General features: G+C 48.6%; 1 protein-coding gene and 1 non-coding gene across 5 annotated transcripts in view; one reads left to right on the top strand and one right to left on the bottom strand.

The window, feature by feature from the left end:
• Nucleotides 1–20043, top strand: part of CLSTN1 (calsyntenin 1) — a 75999-nt gene that overhangs the window by 38840 nt on the left and 17116 nt on the right. For 2 of the 4 annotated variants that reach the window (XM_032863349.1, XM_032863347.1), the window contains exons 2-7: nt 1350–1472; nt 13762–13791; nt 14998–15193; nt 16954–17162; nt 18453–18602; nt 18721–18906. In XM_032863349.1, coding sequence (XP_032719240.1) covers nt 1350–1472; nt 13762–13791; nt 14998–15193; nt 16954–17162; nt 18453–18602; nt 18721–18906 — 894 coding nt within the window. The remainder of the gene's footprint in view (nt 1–1349; nt 1473–13761; nt 13792–14997; nt 15194–16953; nt 17163–18452; nt 18603–18720; nt 18907–20043) is intronic. The other 2 variants (XM_032863348.1, XM_032863345.1) reach the window with 1 other exon arrangement.
• Nucleotides 3634–3759, bottom strand: LOC116871430. The gene has a single exon (XR_004383400.1). It is a non-coding gene; the product is annotated as a small nucleolar RNA SNORA40 (small nucleolar RNA).

The following is a 20043-nucleotide window of genomic DNA, read 5'->3' as shown; positions in this document are numbered from 1 at the left end:
CTCGTCGGGGTAAATGCAGGCGAAGCCCAGTCTCCCGTCGTCACGTGGTGGTCGTCCCACGACCGCAGACACGTAGGATCCCATCATGGCTCCATAATGAAACTTCATTTTAGCTCCTTCTGAAGGTGGACTCGTGGGAAAGAACCAAGGAATTTATTCCACAAATAGGAAATAAAGCTTCCTACCATTCCTTCTGTTTAGACGGTCTCAACTGGGGCGCTCCTTGGTGCATACACACGCTGAGGTTATAACGTGAGCCTCCTTAGGTGAAGGCAAAAAGAAAGGGAAGGGTTTGGGCCGCCGAGACCGTGCTGGGGGAAACGGAGACTCAGAGAGGGCCCTGGCTCTGAGCGGGAGAAGGTCTTGCCCAGGCCCCCCAGGAGCCGAGCCCCAGGCAAAACGGAGAGGAAAAAAACAGATTTCTTCGGGGGAGCGGGGGGCGGGGGGCAGCGTGGCAGTTCTTACCTTAGGAACAAAGAAAGCATCAGTGCCAGTGCCCAGCCAGCAAGGACACAGGTCGCTCCTCCGGGAATCTGCCCCAGCCTCGCGGGTTGTGCGCGTGTCCCTGGTGTACAGATGAGACTGAGATGAAGGGGACATTTCTGTGCTCAAGGTCACGCAGCCAGTAATAGAAGGGAGCTGGAATCTGACCTTGACACTGCCTGACCCTCAAAGTGGTTTGTTTGTAAACACTGTTTACAGGCAAGTTTTTCAGAAATCTTGTGTTTAGTTATATTTATATTCTATATATGTAATTTTATATTCATAAATTTTCTTTTAAATTTTTATTTGTAATGCTCGTTTTAAAATTAGGTAATATATTATTGTTGCTCTAAAGAAGTGATAGTATATTTTTCTTTGAAACTTTCCTATGCCGGTTAAAAACGGATAGTTTGTCTATAGCCATCAGTCTTTTAATTTCTAGAGTAGTTTATTTCTTAATTCTCATTACTTCATAGATTGGGTTTCTACATTACTTACTCTGGAATTCAGAATTTCATTCCATTAGGGTCTTCATACAAGTGTCTGGGTGGCTCAGTTGGTTAAACATCTGCCTTCAGCTCAGGTCATGATCTCGGGGTCCTAGAATTGGCTCGACATGGCTCCCTGCTCAGCTGGGAGTCTGCTTCTCCATCTCCCTCTGCCCATGCCCCCTGCTCGTGTGCTCTCTCTCACTCTCTCTCAAATAAATAAAATATAAAAAAAACAAAAAACAAGTGTTGCCTTCCAGACTCCTAAGTCTTTTATTATTTTAGTAACAGATGTGTGTCTTTGAAAGCAATGGAGTTTAAAGTAATGATTCTGACCTGGTCTTTTCCGTTTCTTCTTTTTCTCTTTTTAATACACAGCTAACAAGCACAAACCGTGGCTCGAGCCCACCTATCATGGCATAATCACAGAAAACGATAACGCGGTGCTCCTCGACCCTCCACTGATTGCCCTCGATAAAGACGCACCTCTGCGATTCGCAGGTACGAATGGGGCTTTCGTCTCACGGTTGACAAATACGGACTATGTGCAAAGCATCTCACGTGTCCCGTTCAGATTTTATCTGAGCTTTTCTGAAAACGTGATAGCTGAGAGGGGTTTGTGGCTTCTGTGTACGACACTTTTTTCTTTGGATTTTAATAGTTGGAGTAGCTGAAAAAAAGCCTGTCCTTGCTGAAAAGCAAAATATTTATCTCATCATCGTGTTCCTTGATGTGACCACATAGAGAACACGTAGACAAAGGTATCTCAAACTGGCGTGCACACAGAGCCCCTGAGGCTCGTATTACAGTGCAGATCTGGGAATGGGGGTTGAGGGGGACTTCTGGATCTGCCTTTCTGACCTGTTCCCTGGTGCTGCTGGCTCGTGAGTGTCCTTGCGTCACCCAGACGTCAGGTACCGGGAAAGACTGAGCTGAAAAACAGAGCTGTATTTGTAGAGAAATCCTTTTGGCTTAGGTTTTTACTCGTAATAAAATTTTAACGTGAGTTGCTTCGCAAGATTGTAACCTGAGTATTTATAAGAGACGAGTCTCTGGGATTGCTTTGGAGGTTTTCTGGTTTATAACATTTAAAAGCACTTTCCAGATCAGAACTGTGCCTGCTTCTACACAGTGACCGCAGTAGCTCCCTTAGCTGGGGGGGAAAGTGCTGCTTTACCCTGTCTTGGCCTCAGAGTCAAAACTGACATTGTGACGGTAATTTTTTTAAAGACTAGTTTTTGCAGGATATTTTTCCTGAACACCGTTTCTCATATTAAAGAAGGAGCTCTCTTTGCCTAGGGACAGATAAGGATGATTCAGCGAGCTCATATAAGTCTATCATACATTAATGTTACTGTGGTTAAAATCAGGGAAGTGAATGTGTGGTCATTTCTGAAGAGCGGTTTTTACAATGAACGTGTTCCTCACACTCTGTTCGAGTGCCACATCCCATCCTCAGGAACATAACCCAAGCACCAGTTTGCACTACTCGAGTCAGTGGGGGAGACAGACCAATCAGTTTTACCTGTTTATTGGTTTTTACAGAGAAACCCAATGAGATGGCCTGGAGAGGAAGCGCTCTGTGCTGTGAACACACACAGCGTTTGTCTGCCAGCTGGGGTGGTTTGTTTCATTTTTTTCCCCCAGATTTAAAACTGTTTCAACATTGCGATTGGTTTTCTCTGTAACTACGTAGGTTTTGGGGGGGTGGGTGTCGTGTATATATTTATACACCGACCTGCCTTGGCTACCGTAATGGTTATTGTGTTCAGTTCTCCTCGGGAGTGGGACATTTAGTGTTGTCTAAGTAACCTTATCGGGTCATCTCGCTTGTGTTTTTGAGCGGACTTACACATTCTGTGCATTTTAAGAGCTGACTGCAGTCGGGGTTCCAGGCTCCCTCGCTCAGGTCTCTGGAGTATCTGCTGCAGACCTGTTATGTCTAGAGCCGCCTCCTGCTCCGCTAATAATACGGAACGTGTGTAAAGCCTTTGCGACGTTCCCAGCACTGTTCTGAGTGCTTTACAAACACACATTTGTGTGTAACCCTCCAGTCTCGTGAGGTAAGCCCGCTTCCTGCCATCCCTGCTTTGTTTGTTTCTTTCGTCTTAAAATCAGTACATTTTTATGTAAGGAATTTCACATGTGAGTCCTTCCACTCCCAGCCACCTTGGTTCCTCCAGAGTCGGAATTACAGTCTCCAATATAGCCCTTTCCGAAAGAACTTTGGTTCGGTCCCACTTGTCACTGCCTCACTCACAGTTCTTGTAGTTGGGCTCCTTTGACCCCCACTTGAATATGGACACACTTCAAAAGTTCCCCTCGTGTTTTAGGTCAGAGTAGTTGGATCTGCCTGGTTCTGAATTTCAGACACCCTCTTAACATGAAGAAGTTCAAACCGTGTTCACCCTGGAACGCTCACCCCCAGCACTGGGCAGGCCTGGGGGATACGCCAACACCTTGAAGTCCAGACATGGTGTTCTCAAGTGAAAAGCCCAAAAAAAGGAAGCATGTTTGTTTCATGTTAACATAAAAATTAGAATATTAAATTCAGTGTAGCTGAGCTTTCTCTTCTGTCGTGTGCTTTTAGTCATTTTGTGGTCCTGGACCCCAGCTTCCTGATGACCAGCGTCCCCACCATGACTTTCCCCCGTTTTAGGTGTCAGTTCCTTCTTATCCGTATCAACACTCAGACTGAACGGTGAGTTCTGGGCTTCGAGACAGCACTTGTCTTGTGCTTTTGCCTACGTCTTTGTCCACAAACAAAACAAGAGCAAACGCAAGTGCTTTCTGCCCTCCCCATTTCAAGGAGAGGAAGCTGGAACACAGAGCAGTGACCTCATCTGGCAGCATGTGTCAGAGGCCGGGTGGCTCTTGGCCGGGATGAAGCCATGGTGGGCATGGCAGGAAGCTGAATGGAAGCCGGAAGTGAAATGCACTTTGAAGGAAAATGTCATATTAATAAAATGTCATCGTGTTTTTTCTTTCTCATTGGATTGAATGTTATTGCAGCATTTATCAAAACCTAATGTATTGTCATGAATGAAGTAATATTTATTTTAAAGTTGTGTGTTTTTAGGAGTTCCCAGCTGTTTTTTTATTTTTTTATTTATTTTTCTAGCTGTTTTTTTATTGATGTGCGAAAGTTAACATAGTGAGATTTGAGAAACTAATAAGAGAAGGAGTTGAGAGCCCAGTCATAGTGGTAACGTCATTGTATTTGCCACAGTAGACAGGCGAATCCGCCCTTTCCTTCTGGAGGTTTTCACAGAGGACGCGTTATTCTTATATTCTTTTTAAAAAATACAATCCACACGGCATAAAATCCACACAGCATGAAAGTGTACGGTTCACCGAGTTTGAGTTTATTCACAGGATTGTCAACCACTGTCTGATTCCAGAACATTTTCATTGCCCTCAGAGAAGTGCCCCCAGCCACAAGCAGCCACTCCCCGTTCCCCTGCCCTTTGGCGGCCACTGATGTAGTTCGTGTCTATGGATTTATTCTGGATTTGTTGTAACACGTGTCTTTCACTTCCCGTGGTGGTTTAAACTTCACCCATGCTTCAGTAGTCGCACGCGTCCGTCCTCCCTTTTCATTGCCAAATAACGTTCCATCGCAAGGACATACCTCATTCCCCATGTATCCGCTCCTCAGCTGACACACATTAGCACGGTTTCCACCTTGTGGTGACTGAATCCCACTGAAGGGAACGTTAGCATTCAAGTCTGCATGGACGGAGGTCTGCGGTGTGCTTGGATGTACGCCTAGGAGTGGAGACGCTGTGCAAACACTTTTACTAGAGCGTCCCTTGAGGGGAGCAGCTGCCAGGCCTCCTCCCCTCCTCTGTTGCCACAGCACCCATCCAGCCGCTGCACAGAACACTGCCCCCGCTGAGGCCGTAGCTGGCAGGTGCGTCAGGAACACCCACCCCAGCCAGGCCTTGAGTCCTGCCTCGGCCAACTACTGGCTGGATGACCTTGGGCAGATGACTAAGCATCTCTGGTCCCGCTTTCATCTGTTGTAAAACAAGGAGAGTGACGACACATACCTCAAGGGTTTGGGGATCATTCGCTTATTTATAAATATGAGGAGCTCAAAACAATGCCCGGTACATAGTAAGTGCTCTATACAGTGTCTGCTGCTGCTGTTATTAATAATAGAATGTTGTAGAAACATTTTTTTATTTAACCTTCTGTGGGAAATAGTTTTCTGTCTTTCTGTAATAGTCTTCCTAGTGCTCCGTTTTCTCACTGAATTTCTTAAATAGTTTTTTGGGTAAGACACAGGCCCCATCTGGGGGCTTATTTTGATCTCAGATTGGTTCTGGTGATGACATGGGGTTTAGTTTACACCGTGCTGGTGCTGGTGCTGGGGCTGTGGCCGTGGGAGCATCCGGTGCTCGCCCAGCGTGGGGCAGAGGCTGTGGGTTCAGCAGGCTGTGGGGGACTGTCGCTGCTGCTGGCTTCCACGTGAGGGACTGGAGAGGAGATAGGGTCCGTCAGCATCATGACAGCCTTGTTCCTCGCTAATCCCCAGCGCCCCGGCCAGCATGTGGGTGTAGCCGATGCTCCCCAAACATGCGTGGAAGGAACGAGAGGCTTTGCCCAAGGTCACACCCAGCTCAGAAACAGTGGAGCCTCCTTCAAGCCAGGCGGTCTGGCTCCGGAGTGGATTCGTGCGTTTGCTGAGTCCGCTTCCCTCACGTTATCTTTGAAACACCGTAAACATCCCGGCTCACGGTCGTAGCCCATCACAGGCCGGGAGTGTGGGCAACCGCCGGAGTTCACTGGTCAAAGCCCCAAAATAAATGCATGGAGCGTTGGAAGCTTGGTCACCCGAGTGCGCTGTCAGTGGGTCCAGTCAGAGGCTCGTGTTGAACACACAGGGTCCAGCCTGGATTGTTTCCTTGGGGGAAACCCAGAACCTAAAGTCTTGGTACTTGTGGCTATTTTAGGAAATTAAAATGAGTCAATTCCTTACTCAACACCTTTTCTGTAATCTGATTGCCTGAACAGATGTGGGTATGAAAGTATGTTATGTTTTATATGTTCCATGGGGAATTAGGAGCCCGCACCCCTCACACAGGCCTTGTTCTGCTCTTTTGACAGCCACCCCTCCTCGCTGCCTGAGGGCCGAGCCCCCCCCGCCCCGGCCCCCCCCCGGCCCCTTGTTTGCAGGCTCTTCCCTTTACGGGGTTCCAGCCCAGCACTCACTTCCTGCCTTCCCAGATGGAGTTCAGGTCATTTATAAGATGTTAAACAGTTACGATAAGAAGAGAATCCAAAAGACATTTCGGGGCAAGAATGGGAACTTTATCTCGATACTTAGGACCAGCTCAGATCTGTGATACTTTCCTCCATATTCTGTCATTTGTGTGACTCATGTGGCCTGAGGATGGCCAGTGGGGCCAATTGCCACATGTCACCACCCCATTCTGCTGTTTTTTAGCAGACACAACTGGGCAGACGTGTTTGCCACAATGAGTTGGATAGATTTGGTTAAGCCCCATGAAATCGCCATTGTTCTATGTTGAAATATTAAAATATTTGAAAAAATGGGATGCTGGAAATTTCATGTGGTTCAGCCTAACGTAAGGCAGTTCTCCATTGAGTTAGCAGTTTTTGGAATCTGGGTGTTAGGCCAGAAACTCCGTGTTAAGTTATGGACTAGAGGGAATTTTATTTTTTTTATTCTTTTTTTTTTTTTAAGATTTTATTTATTTATTTGATAGAGATAGAGCACAAGTAGGCAGAGCAGTAGGCAGAGGGAAAGGGAGAAGCAGGCTTTCTCCTGAACAGCAGGGCTCCATCCCAGGACCCTGGGATCATGACCTGAGCTGAAGGCAGAGGCTTAACCCACTGAGCCACCCAGGTGCCCCGAGGGAATTCATTTTGAGTGCAGTTGCCTTCAGGAGAGGTTTGAGGTAGTAACCACTAAATATTGGGTAGCCATGCCAGGTCTCCTGCAAAATGGAAAAAAAGCATAAAAGTTTGTCCCTGTTCTCAAAGCGCCGATAATCTAGGTGGAAAGACAAAACCAGTGTTGACTAAGAGTTAAGTGAAGGTTACTCGGAGTTCATAATTTAGGGCCAAGAGAGCACGATGCACAGTCTGGGCTGGAGTCCGAAAAAGGCAAGACGGTGTGGGTTCAGGAAGGTACGGGGGTGACTGAGCTTTAAGGATGAGCAGAGCTGATGCAGCTGGAGGCTAGGGGAGCCGCCAAGCGGGGTGGGAACCGGAGGGGCTTCTGAAGGGAGATGAGTCAGCTCGCCGGGCGTGTGGAGTGAGCCCGCAGCGTGGGGGCGGAGGATTAGAAGTGAGTTTGGGGGCACAGGATTTCTGCTGCCATTCCTGAGTAGGTGGGAAGTTTCTGCACGTGTGGTTTTTAATACTATGACTGCGTGGAGTGCAGTCATAGACTCAGCTGTCAGTCTGTACGTCCAGAAGGAGGGCCTAAGAAATCTGGATCCAGCCAGCAGGGTTTGGAAACCCCTGACCAGCCAGTCTCTCGAGCGTAGATTCCGTTCTCACTGCGTCCGAGCTCTCTAGTGACACTGGTTAAAAAGGCAGATTTACTGGGTTCCACCCCAGAGCCGTGGAGTTGGAATGTCTGGGGACGGAGCTCGACAAAGCATGTTTTTAACCAGCTTCTCAGGCAGTTCTTGGCACACGGAAATTGGGGGGTTGTGGCTATAACCAGTGAGGGGCTGGGAGGGTGTCACGCTTGGGTGTGTGGTGGCTGCTGCTCTCCTGTGCGCTGAAACCAGGGAACTGCTCTGATGAGAGCCACGTGTGAGCTTGTCCCAGAAGTCAGCCTGGATTAGTCAGCAGAGGAGTCCGAAATCCCCGAAAATAAGGGTCAGCCTGGACACTGAGCTGGCGAGCACGGGCCCCCAGGCTGTGCGGGTTAGGGACAAGAGTGGGACTAGCAGGGACATGGTAGTGGACACTTGCTGCTCAGCAAATGTCTATTTTTCCTTCTTAACAGCCCCTGACCTCTTTCCTCCTGGGCTCAGATTGGTGGATCTGCAGTCCGTCACCAGGCCTTCCCCAGCCAGTTGCATGCACCACGCAAGCTGGCCAACCAGGTGCTCCCTCCGTGGGTACGAATATTGAGCAGAGGGACAAAGATGCTAATACTGTTTGCAGTTCTATTCCACCTACCCAGGTCGTTTTTGCTCTGGGAGTGTTAACGGCCCCTATTCCTGCCTTGGTTTCTGGCTCTTTCCAGGTCCTTTTCTCTGGCTTCGAAGTCCGTTCCATGAGCTGCTGATGGCTTTTCGCCGAAGTCCCTTTCTGCCCGAGTTAGCTGGAGTGGGTTTCCTTTGTGCCCACAGAACCCTAACTGTCCTAGTGACTGTAAGGAGTGCATGTAAGGGCAGGACTGCCTGGGAGCTGGGAGACAGTAGGCATGAGAGACAACCCTCCCATTTAGGGGAGAGTAGTGTAGTGTGAGACCATATTCTGATTAGGAAGAAGACACAGAAAGAAGGCAGGGCCAACCTGAAGCTGAGCTTTCTCCAAGGGATGGATGAGGAAGGTGTCAGCTGAGAACCTTGGACATCGAGAAGTCAAGTCTGTACTTTGTTGGGTGTAACCATTGTCCCATTTTTATGTTTTGCTTTAAAAAAAAATGCTTCAGTAAAGTTCTTTTGATTATTTTAGATGCTCTCAGGGAATGAGAGGAGAGAGAACGGGGCAAGGGCTGGGGCATTCGAGGTCAGCATAGGCTGGAGAGGTCCTCTGGGAAAGCTGGTGGGCCCTTTCACACGTGCTGGGAGCGGGGCTTCCGTAGACTCACCTAGCAGAGCAGTAGTAGGTGTTCTGAATTGGCTGGGAAGGGGCAGGGCAGAAAGTAGAATGGGAGAGGTGATTCTGAGACGTCCTTCTTGCAAAGGCTGAGAGAAGACTGAGTCCAGGGCAGCAGGCTGGGAATAGAGGCACAGAGATGCCCACGCGGTCACTGCGATGTGACCCATGGGATGCGTGTAATACACATGTAACCATCGCGTGTGATAGAGCTGTGGGTACCAGGATGGAGGAAATAGCACAGAAGAATGGATCGCAACTGCTTAGAAGCTTAAAGTATCAGCTCCTGGGACACCTGGGCGGCTCAGTTGTTGGCCATCTGCCTTTGGCTTTGGGAGGTGGTCCTGGGCTCCTGGGATCAAGCCCCTTGTTGGGCTCTCTGCTCAGCGGGAAGCCTGTTTCTCCCTCTCCCACTCCCCCTGCTTGTGTTCCCCTCTCACTGTGTCTATCTGTCAAATAAAAAAAATCTTAAATTAAATAAATAAATAAATAAATGTAAGAATAAAAAATCGGCTCCTGGGAAAATGGGGACAGAAAGTAACAGAAACTGGTCCCGGCTGGGGGAAGGAGGATCATAAATGGAGTGTAGTTGGAGAAGCAGTAGGATCCTCACTGTGAAAATTCCAAAGAAATCTGTTCACTTTGTTGGCTGTGTATTGTTCCCGCAGCGATGTTAAGGGAAGTCTGTCTGTTAGGGATCGCTAACCTATGGATGGAAGTGGCTTGAAGATAACTCCAGCAGACAAACCAGCCGGCATTTGGGGGGAGTAAGTGAAACAGACCCCAGAGTGCCTCACCTTCCTCTGTGCCCTGGTTCCCTAACCAGTACCAGCAGCCACACCCTGGGGGTTGCCCCAGACTCCCCTCTGTCTGTCCAGCCGGCTACCAAGTCCGGCCTGTCCTGAAGCTCCCTTAAATGTTTCTTCCTGAAACTGCCTTTGATGAACTCTTTTCAGATGCCTTCAGAGATACTGCAGTATTTTGTTTACTTGCCCCTCGCCTTCCTCCACTCAGGCCCGTCTTCCTCATTAAAATCGGGGTCATGGGGGCGCCTGGGCGGCTCAGTCAGTTAAGCTTCTGCCTTCAGCTCAGGTCATGATCCCTAGGTCCTGGGATTGAGTCCCGTATCAGGCTCTCTGCTCAGTGGGGAGCCTGCTTTTCCCTCTCCCTCTGCCTGCCACTGCCTCTGCTTGTGCGCTCTCTGTCTCACACACACACACACACACACACACACACACACAAAATTGGGGGCTGTGGCTGGAAGGAAGAGATGGTCTGCTGCCACGTCTGCAGATGGTGGCTCGGTGGGCTTACTGACGCGGAGGGTCACGCAGCTAGTACGGAAGACCTAGGTCTGCCCGAGTGTGAGGCTGGCGCTGCCCCTGCTGCAGCAAGCCCCCCGGCCAGACAGCGTCTCAAGTCGTTCTAGGGGAGAGGACCCAGCCTGCTGGCAATTTGATAAGTGCGTGGATTTGAGGCGCCAAATCCTCTTGGAGCAGCCCACGATTCAAGGAGCCCGCTTAAACACTGAAAACAGGCGGGGATACGTAGGAAAGACAGAAGTACACACTTTTGCTGTTCTCATTATAGATGGATCCAGTCTCTTAGAGAGCAGCCTGGGAATACGGTGTTTCAGAATAATTTATGTTCTTTTATTTGGTGATCACACCGTTTGAGAGGCTCTTCCGTGACCCACTGGAATACAGGCGCATGTTCAGAGCTGTAGTTCGAGTTCCCATTCCCCGATCCAGACCTTCCGTCCGCGCTGTCGGCTGCAGGGAACTTAGTCATGCTTGGGTTTCGCACTCATAATCCCACGGCCTTGTCGGTACCTTCAGAGCACAGCCCGAATCCGACCACTTCTCACCACCCCACACCGCCCCCTATCCTGACTTTCAGCTTCTCGTGCCTGCGTTACTCCAGTAACCATCCTTGCCTGCTTGTAGACTTATTTCCAACACATCAGCCAGTTGGATTCTTTCAAAATAGAAGCCATATTTTTTTCTCTGCGTAAAACGTTCTAGTCATTTCCTTCTCACTCGGAGGACAAGTGCAGTTCTTGCAGCAGCCTCTGTAGCTTCAGGCTCCGTGTCTTTGTTGGACCCCCTCTGCTGGCCTTCTTTGCCCAGCCTCTGCAGCAGCATCGGCTTCCTTATTCCTAAGCCAGGCCAGGCCCTGGCCTGCCCCAGGGCCTTTGCACTTGTTGTACTTGCTGTTCCCACTCTGAAATTCATCCCTCAATAATCATGTGGCTTGTTCCCGTCATTCCCTCTGGTTTTTACTCAGACATTATCAACGAAGCCTCCCCTGAACACTGAAATATAAAATTGAAACACCCCATTGCCTTCCTACACACTCTGTGTTCCCCTCCTCCCACCTCCCAGCCTGGTATCCCAGAGGAGAGAGGGAGTGTACATCTTTTGGCAAACAGTTCCACTCCTTATGATAATCTCATGGTCTCAAGGACGTTGCCTGAATGAGCCTCTTTATCCTTTTATTCAGCAACACACTGTGTGGGCAGCATTGCCTATGTCAGATACCTCACGGCAGGGTCCGAAATCTGCACTCACCTGTGCAGCAGCCTTTGCAGGAAGTCCCCCGCTGTCACTCTCAGGTATGCCAGCTCAGATAATGTGTGTCTGGATCACTATTGCCTCCTTAGAAGAGCAAACTCCGAGTGGAAAAGTGAGCAACTTGCCTTACCTTAAAATGCACTGTGCAGTATTAATATACACCTAAAAGAAGTGCAAATATAACAGTGAATGAGGTCATTCGGGAAATTTGCCATACCTGGCCCTCAGCAGTTCTCTACGTAGAGGTGTATCTGTTCGTGATCAGCAGACTTCTGCAAGCGGCTGGTAGTGTTTTAGACTTTGTGGCCCATAGGGCCTCTCTTGCAGTGACCCAGGTTTGCCACTGGAGTGGAAAAGCAGCCGTAAACCGTACATAAATAAATGAGCATGTCTGTGTTCCAATAAAACATTACTTACAGACCCCGAACTGTGAATTTCAAACAATTTGCTTGTGTCACAAATATTCTAAAAAGTAAAAACCACTCTTAGCTTCCAGGCTGTTGGAGAACACAGAGGCTGGGATTGGCGTGCGGGCTGTAGTTTGTCTGCCTGGACTCCAAGCAGCTCTGTCCAGTGGAGCTTGCTGTGGTGACGGAATCGTCCTGTGTCCGCCTCCCACACTCCATCTATGCGTCATGTGTGGCCGCTGAGCACCTGGCGTGCAGCAGCCAGGGCACTTGAGGAACTGATTTTTAATATTAGTCAATTTTTTTTAAAGGTTTTATTTATTTATTAGAGAGAGCATGAGTTGGGGGGGAGAGGCAGAGGCAGAAGGAGAAGCAGGCTCCCCGCTAAGCAGGGAGCTGGATGCAGGGCTCGATTCCAGGACCCTGAGATTGTGACCAGAGCTGAAGGCAGACGCGTCACCGACTGAGCCACCAGGAACCCCAGGATTATTCAATTTTAATATGAATTTTAGTTTCATTTTAAATAGCTCATGTGGGCTAGTGGCTCCAGTTTGGGGCAGTACGGGGCCTATAGTGGCTGTGAATGTGCAGGAGAAAGCATGAACAGCATTGTTCAGTAGCAGAAACCAGGAATGATGGCACACTCACATGGTGGAAATACTTATAATAATAGCGAACATCTGTTGAGTGCTTTCTAGACTCCAGGCCGTGTTCTAAGCACCTTACCTGCTCTAACTCCTTGGATTCTCACGAATGTAGTAGTGAAAAGAAACTGTCTTCTGTGTCCACCAGGGATGAATGACTCTTAGATGCACAAGGTTGAGTGAAAAAGTAAGTCACGGGGCATCTGGCGGGCTCTGTCAGTAGAGCGTGCCACTCTCAACACGAGGTTGTGAGTTCAAGCCCCATGCTGGACATGGAGCCTCCTTAAAAAAATAAAGTAGGGGCATCTGGGGGGCTCAGTCAGTTAGGCATCCACGTCTTGATCTCAGCTCAGGTCTTGATCTCGGGGTCGTGGATACGAGTCCTGCATTTTAAGGAGGCTCCTGCCCAGTGTGGAGCCTACTTAAAATGAAAAGAAAAAAATGAATTAAAAAAATTTAAAACAACAACAACAACAAAGCAAGTCACAAAAATTGCATACCACGTAATACCATTTTTCAGACCTCACACGCAACATGAAACACTGTTCAGGGATAAACAAATATTTGGTAAAACCATTGGAAAGCAAGGGAATTCAGGTATGTTGCCTTTGGGGGAGAGGAGATGTCCCATTGAGGCCGGCTCCGTCCCGAAGAAGCAGTGGGACCCCAACCTCCCGACCTCCTGAGCACTATGTGCGGGCACTCCTCTGTGTAGCCCTGGGTAGGGGGCAAGCAAGCAGCCGCTGACTTCGGAGAACAGTGTCTTCACTAAAAGCCCTGGTCATTGTGGTGTCACTGCAGTTAGGACCAAATCTGGTTTCGGTTCATATTCAAGCGAATGTGTTGCTTTTGTGGGTCCCTTGGATTAGAAAACGTGGTTCTTTCTGCAGCTCAAAAACAAAGTATTAAAACCCTTTGCTCTAGGGGTTTGTTTTTTGTTGTTGTTGTTTCACCAAATCCCGTGCTGGGTGAAATGTTTCCAGAATCGGGCCACAAGAACTTAGTGTGAAAATGAAAAGTCTGAAAACTGTAAAATAATAAATAGGCTTACCGTGAGAGTGGTTGTTAAAAATGGTCCAGACAGCACTGGAGGGCGACATGCAATTTTACAGATTTCACGTCCAGGTCGGCGTGATTTCAGCATCACCCAGTGTGTGGTGTTGGGGTCAGAGACATTTGTGCTTCTGAGGACCTGGCTCGCTGTGGCCATTCCAGCGAGGGGCTCCTGGGCTCACTGTTGAATGACTTCAAGCTTTTCTATGTAAATATGTGCGTCTTTGACTTTTTTTTCCTTATTGTTCCATCTTTATTCTTTTCTGCATTACTGACATGGGTTTGTCTTTTCTCCCTTTAGAGAGTTTTGAGGTGACAGTCACCAAAGAAGGTGATGAAGGGTTCTTTCTATCCCTCTTATGATTATTAACCCACTAACTTTGTTTATAAAATTGGGAATCAGCCCTTAAACAGAAGAAACTGTCATGTTCTTTTACCCTGATTTATTCTCCTACTTTGTTTCTATTTTTAAATATCTTGATGGAAATTGTATGTAACCAAACCCTTGGTTAGAAATATCTGGACATCAGACATCCATTTGAACTGTACGGATAATGTACATTTTTTTCCTCAATTGAACTTCAGAGATTGACTTTGTAACCGTCTTCTGTGAGTTGTAATTTTGGAAGAGGGCAGTCTTACTTTTATGTGAAATCCATTTTTCTGAAGTTTGATACGTACAAGAAAACATTTATGTTTGTTCTCCCACAGGCAAGAATGGAAACCTAGATTTTCACCCCTAATTAAGCTCTGAGCCAGCTTCCATGTACTGATGTCCCCAGGCAGGCTTCTTTTTTAGGTCCGATAGTCTAGTTTTGGAAATGAGTCTAGCCAATCCCTCCCCATGACAGAACCAATCTTAACAGTAGACTGTAGCCGTTGAAATGGATGCCTGAGAAGTTGGTATTTCTACCTTTCTCATTCGGTAGTTTGTTTTGATTCCCTAATTTTAGCCAGGCTCATTGCACAGGAAGACTTGTTTCTTTTGATTTTTCTTTCTTTCTTTCTTTTTTTTTTTTTGGACAGAATTTCTGTAATTATGGTGCTGAACCTATATGTCACACTCCTTCCTCTCTCGACACTTAACTGCATTTTAGCCTTCTCTCTGGTCCAAATAAAAATGGCTACCTGGCTGTCCCCAGTAGCTGGGAACAGTTCCTCCGTGTTATCAGGCCACGGCTGTTTGCTCATGAGACTGCTTTTACCCTGGAGCTGTCTTAAGTACTCCTGTGAAATGCCTGTCTATATTTTCTCTTTTTCTCTTTTGTACTCCTGCATGAATGGATGCAAAGTTAAGCAAGTTGCTTGGAAAGCCAGAACATGCTTCTTTTTACTAAAGTCCCAGAACTTACCCCCGTCAAAGCACAGTGCCCTTGCTTTGTCCACAGACCCTCTGAACCCCTGGCTGCTGGACTGTTGTCGTTTCTTTTCTTTTTGGGGGCGTGGGGCCGGGGAGGGGAGGAGAGGGGAGGGCGGGGGTACATGCAGACTCGGGGCGGGGGCAGAAATTCTAACCTGTGCTGCTTTGACTCCCTAGGTGAGATTTGTGGATTTAAAATTCACGGGCAGAATGTCCCCTTTGACGCAGTGGTGGTGGATAAGTCCACTGGCGAGGGACTCATCCGCTCAAAAGAGAAGCTGGACTGCGAGCTGCAGAAAGACTACACGTTCACCATCCAGGCCTATGACTGTGGCAAGGGGCCGGATGGCGCCAATGTGAAAAAGTCGCATAAGTAAGTACGCCGGGCAGGGAGGCGCGTGCGGAGAGCCGTCGTGACCGTTGTCCCTGTCCCCAAGGCTCCGTGGGGTTCGTTTTAAGATTTTATTTAATTTGAGGCAGAGGCAGAAAAAGAGGGAGAGGGAGCACAAGGAGAGAGAGCAGGAGGGAGAGGGAGAGGGAGGAGCAGACTCCCTGCTGAGCGGGGAGCCCGACGTGGGGCTCGATCCCAGGACCCCTGAGCCAAACGCGGACATTTAACCGACAGAGCCACCCAGGCATCCCCCAAGGCTCTGTGTTTTTAAAGATGAAGCAGAAGATACTTCTGGGTTGTCCCCCATGACACTGTGAATTCTTCAAGGGCAGGAGTCTTGTCTGTTTACCCCACAGCATTGGATGTTGAACTAATAAATGAAGGAGTCATTTTATCCCACCAAATACTGTTAAAGAAACTAAGGCCCTATGCTGAAAATTGGAAAAGCCCAATTTTTCTTGAGGGAAGTATTTTGTTGTTAGGGGTTCCTTTTTTGGGTGAATTCTAAGGGTCTAGAATTCCTGCATGCCACGCCCCCTCCTGGCTGTGTCCCTGTCCTTCCTGCCTGCGGAGAACTGGTATAACAGACAGGCTCTGGACAAGACCTAGATTTAGACAGAATGCAGTCTCTTCCTGTGTTTTTTTTTTTAAGTGCATAATCCAGCAGCGTATATCTTTTTTTTTTTTTTAAGATTTTATTTATTTGACAGAGAGCACAAGCGGGGGAGTGGAAAGCAGAGGCAGAGGGAGAAGCAGGCGCCCCACAGAGCAAGGAGCCCAAAGCGGGGCTCCATCCCAGAACCCCAGGATCATGACCCGAGCCAAAGGCAATCCCCAACCAACTGAGCCACCCAGGCACCCCAGAATCCAGTCTCTTCTCCACCACTTGCTCTCCCTTTGGCATTAGGCCAATTTCGTTTTCTTGAGTCTCAGTTTTTACTTAGTGCCTCGGCTAAGGAGAGTGGGACATGTTGGGGGTAATAGCACATGACCCTCTGTGAGGGTCAGGAGGACACTGGGGTGCTGAGAGCCAGCGAATCACCTTACCGTTGTCCTTGAAAAAGGCCTTACTTCAGTCAGAGATCTGGTCCGAGTCAGAAATATGCCCTGATCAGTAGCCCTTGACACTGGCCATTTCCGCTCTTTACAGCTGGGTCTGATGGCACCTTTAGTGCCTCTTGCCCGAGCTGGGGAGGTGGAACGTGGCAGCAAGGGGTCTGCTAGGAGGGGAAAGCTGAGATCACGTTGAAGTCCTTCGTTTGTTGGGTCAGTAATGGGCAACAACGGGTTGCTAGCGGTCTTGGTTCCATAGAAGCTGGACAGAAGCTGGACAGAACTGTTTCCAGGCTCCCAGACTCCCTGTCCATGTTTCCCGTCTTCTGTGTCTTTCCCCCTCTTCCTTGGGCTCTAATTTTGTCTTATCTAGTTTATCTCCCTTCTGCATGCCCTGTCCCATACTGTCAAGAAAACTCCAAGTCTCTTTTATTTTATATGGCTGCCTTTCTTTATTTTACCAGCCACCTTGCTCTTGGGGTCTGGAGGAATCGACTCAAATTCCTGTTTTAACTTTCTAAACTTGTCTCCACACTAAAGTAAAAACAATCACTTGTTTAATTTTGATCTCCGTCATTTGAACTTCATGAAACAAGATAGTAGCAAAAGATACATTTAAAACCAGGAAAGAATTGGTATGCTCGGGGTCAAAAAGCAAACCGAACACACAGCTTTTCTTCTTCTTCCAGAGCAACTGTCCACATTCAGGTGAACGACGTGAATGAGTACGCACCGGTGTTCAAGGAGAAGTCCTACAAGGCGACCGTCGTCGAGGGCAAACAGTACGACAGCATCCTGCGGGTGGAGGCCGTGGACGCCGACTGCTCCCCTCAGTTCAGCCAGATTTGCAGCTATGAAATCGTCACTCCAGACGTGCCATTCGCCATCGACAAAGATGGTAAGTCGGAGGAGCAGGCCTTCCTGACCGGGGAGACGGTCCGTGGACAGGTCTGCACGCGGGCGAAACTCAAAGATCCGGATGATCTCTGCCCCTCCCTTCAGGCAGCTCTAGAAAGTACCCCAAGCTGGGGGCTCATACGACAGACGCTGGAGGCTGGGAGACCAGGATCGTGGCACTGGCAGACCCAGGGTCTCCTGAGTCCTGAGGCCTGGTTCACCGGTCATCTCGCTGGGTCCTCACGTGGAAGGGAAAGAGAGAGCCCTCTGGATCCCAGTGTGGGGGCCTCACGACCTCACCTAAACCTGAGTTCCTCCCCCAGAAGCACCTCCTTATAACTGCATGGTGTGGGGTGCTAGGACTTCAGTGTACGGGTTTGGGAGGCACAAGCATTCAGTCCATCGCAGAGCTCTTCTGGTGTGTGTGTGTTTCATATCTTTTTACCCTGTCCCCTGAAAGCCTCACTTCTGGCACCTGAAATCGTGTGTTCTTTATGGCGCACCCTTCTTTTTCCTCTCCCAAGGTCTAAAATATCCCCCACTTCACATGTTTTTAATCTGTACCTTCTCACCTTTCCATCAGTGCGCGTCAAAAAGACCTTTGGTCGCTCTGTTTTCTGTTCTTCGTTAGATTTGGATCTTCTGCCTCATCTGACCGTGAAGGTTTATGCCTTCCTGCCAGATCCTCCCATCCCCTGTCATTGAGCAGAATGAGCTTGTGCCAAAACTCCGCTTCCGGATTAGCTTATGGCTTCTTGACGGTGATACAGGGTCTCTGCTGTTGATGCACCGTCCAGAATCTTCTCAGGAAATCACGGACATTGCGAACACTTTGCAGACATCCGCACTCACATTCAAAAGCAGGCCCCTCCGTTCTAGGGGTGGGGTAGGGACTCTCTCTGTCTCTCTCCGACACACACACAAAGGAAATCTTTTAGCAAGAAATGGATTTAGTGCAGCTTGATCTTGTGTTCCGTAGTTGAAGTACTTGAGTTATTTTGTCTTCTTTCTCCTCTTTCATGCAAACCGCTTAGTCTTAAAGCAAATACATAAAACCAAAATAGAAAAACCATAGGAATAAATGAAGGTTGAATTGTGTAGACACGTTCCCTCTGTTGACAAAGTCCTTCAAGGTGGACTCAGTGTGTTCAAGCTCAAGACAGCCAGACTGAGTGTTAAGGACCTGCGGCCGGAGCTTTCTTTCCCCTCAGTGTTGATGATGCTTGAAGCCCGTGCCCTTTGTGTCCCCTCCCGGCTCCGCGTTCTCATTGTTGCCTCTGCCCCCTGGAAGGTTATATAAAAAACACAGAGAAGCTGAACTACGGGAAGGAGCACCAGTACAAGCTGACGGTCACCGCCTACGACTGCGGGAAGCGGAGGGCGGCGGAGGATGTCTTGGTGAAGGTCAGCATCAAGCCCACCTGTACCCCGGGGTGGCAAGGTGAGCCTCGTTCTCCTTTCTCCTCCCGCACCTGTTCTTTAAACGGTGTTGACCAGAGAAAACTGAAGTGTGAGTTTTCCTCCTTTCTCCCCACCCCTGGGTTTGTGGACCGACCCAGGATGGAACAACAGGATCGAGTACGAGCCTGGCACGGGCACCTTGGCCCTCTTCCCCAATGTCCACCTGGAGACATGCGATGAGTCCGTGGCCTCGGTGCAGGCGACCGTGGAGCTGGAGACCGGTCACATCGGGAAAGGCTGTGACCGGGACACCTACTCGGAGAAGTCCCTTCACCAGCTGTGTGGTAAGCGGGGGGCCGGCCCGGTGGTCTCCCCGGAAGGCGAGAGACCCCGTCTCAAATGGAAGGGGATGTGTGTATGTGTGTGTGTGTTGCTGGACAGAATCAGACACTGAAACACACTTGGACCCTCTGAAAGGGCCGTCACTGTCTTCCTGGCTAGTTTTCCTACTGGGTGGCTTTTAGGAGGTTCATAAACCCCTGTCAGTCTATTCCGAACATTACGGGCATGGGCATTTTAAGAACCAATGATTGGAGGAACGTATTTCTCTAACCGAGGGCATCCTCCAAAGAGGGATTACGTAAGTGGACTGAGTTTGAAACGAAAGGAGATGTTTATCTCAAGATAAAGAAAAAAACGTAGGTAATGCAATAGCTTTTGGCAAACGTGAGGCGGAAAATCAAAAGTAAGGATACCCCATGTCGTTTCGAGTCTCAGCAGATTCTCTTTGCTGTAAGCATTACATGGACCAGAGACCAGTGGTTACAGATCTGATTAAAGCCTGGTGCTGTCTTCACCATCAGTTTTTCTGGTTTATCTAAATGAGGCAGAGGTGAGGTGTGGATGCCTGTCGTGGAAAGTGCTGAGGAAGACTGTTTGCTTTCGTCAGGGCCAAAACACCTGTAACTTGAATGAGGTCTTTGCGATCCGGGGGTGTTGTGCTTCAAGAGCTACTCAGTGTTGGCTCTGCCAGACGCACCGGCCCTTGCTTACCTGTCTCTCCACCGGCCTGGTAACAGCCAGCAGATTTAGGATTTCTTACAAAACTGGAAGAAGCAAAAGCAAAAAAGTATATTATACTCTGGTGTGGCATGATTCTGAGTCCAAATAGTCATATACTTAAATACATATATAGTTAAGAGAACTGGGGCATATCCTGTTTTGTTTTTTTGTGTTGTTTTTTTTTATTTTTTTTTTAATTTTTTTTAATTTTTTTTTTAAGATTTTATTTATTTATTTATTTGACAGAGAGAGAGAGAGAGAGAGCACAAGTAGACAGAGAGGCAGGCAGAGAGAGGGGAAAGCAGGCTCACTGCCGAGCAGAGAACCCAATGCGGGGCTCGATCCCAGGACCCTGAGATCATGACCTGAACCGAAGGCAGAGGCTTAACCCACTGAGCCACCCAGGTGCCCCATGTGTT

The sequence above is a fragment of the Lontra canadensis genome, unplaced genomic scaffold, assembly GCF_010015895.1.
Source record: "Lontra canadensis isolate GAN:19392208 unplaced genomic scaffold, GSC_riverotter_1.0 scaffold25, whole genome shotgun sequence".
Lineage (NCBI taxonomy): Eukaryota > Metazoa > Chordata > Mammalia > Carnivora > Mustelidae > Lontra > Lontra canadensis.
The sequence above is the reverse complement of the archived record's forward strand: the minus strand, read 5'-3'. Positions and strand labels throughout refer to the sequence as shown.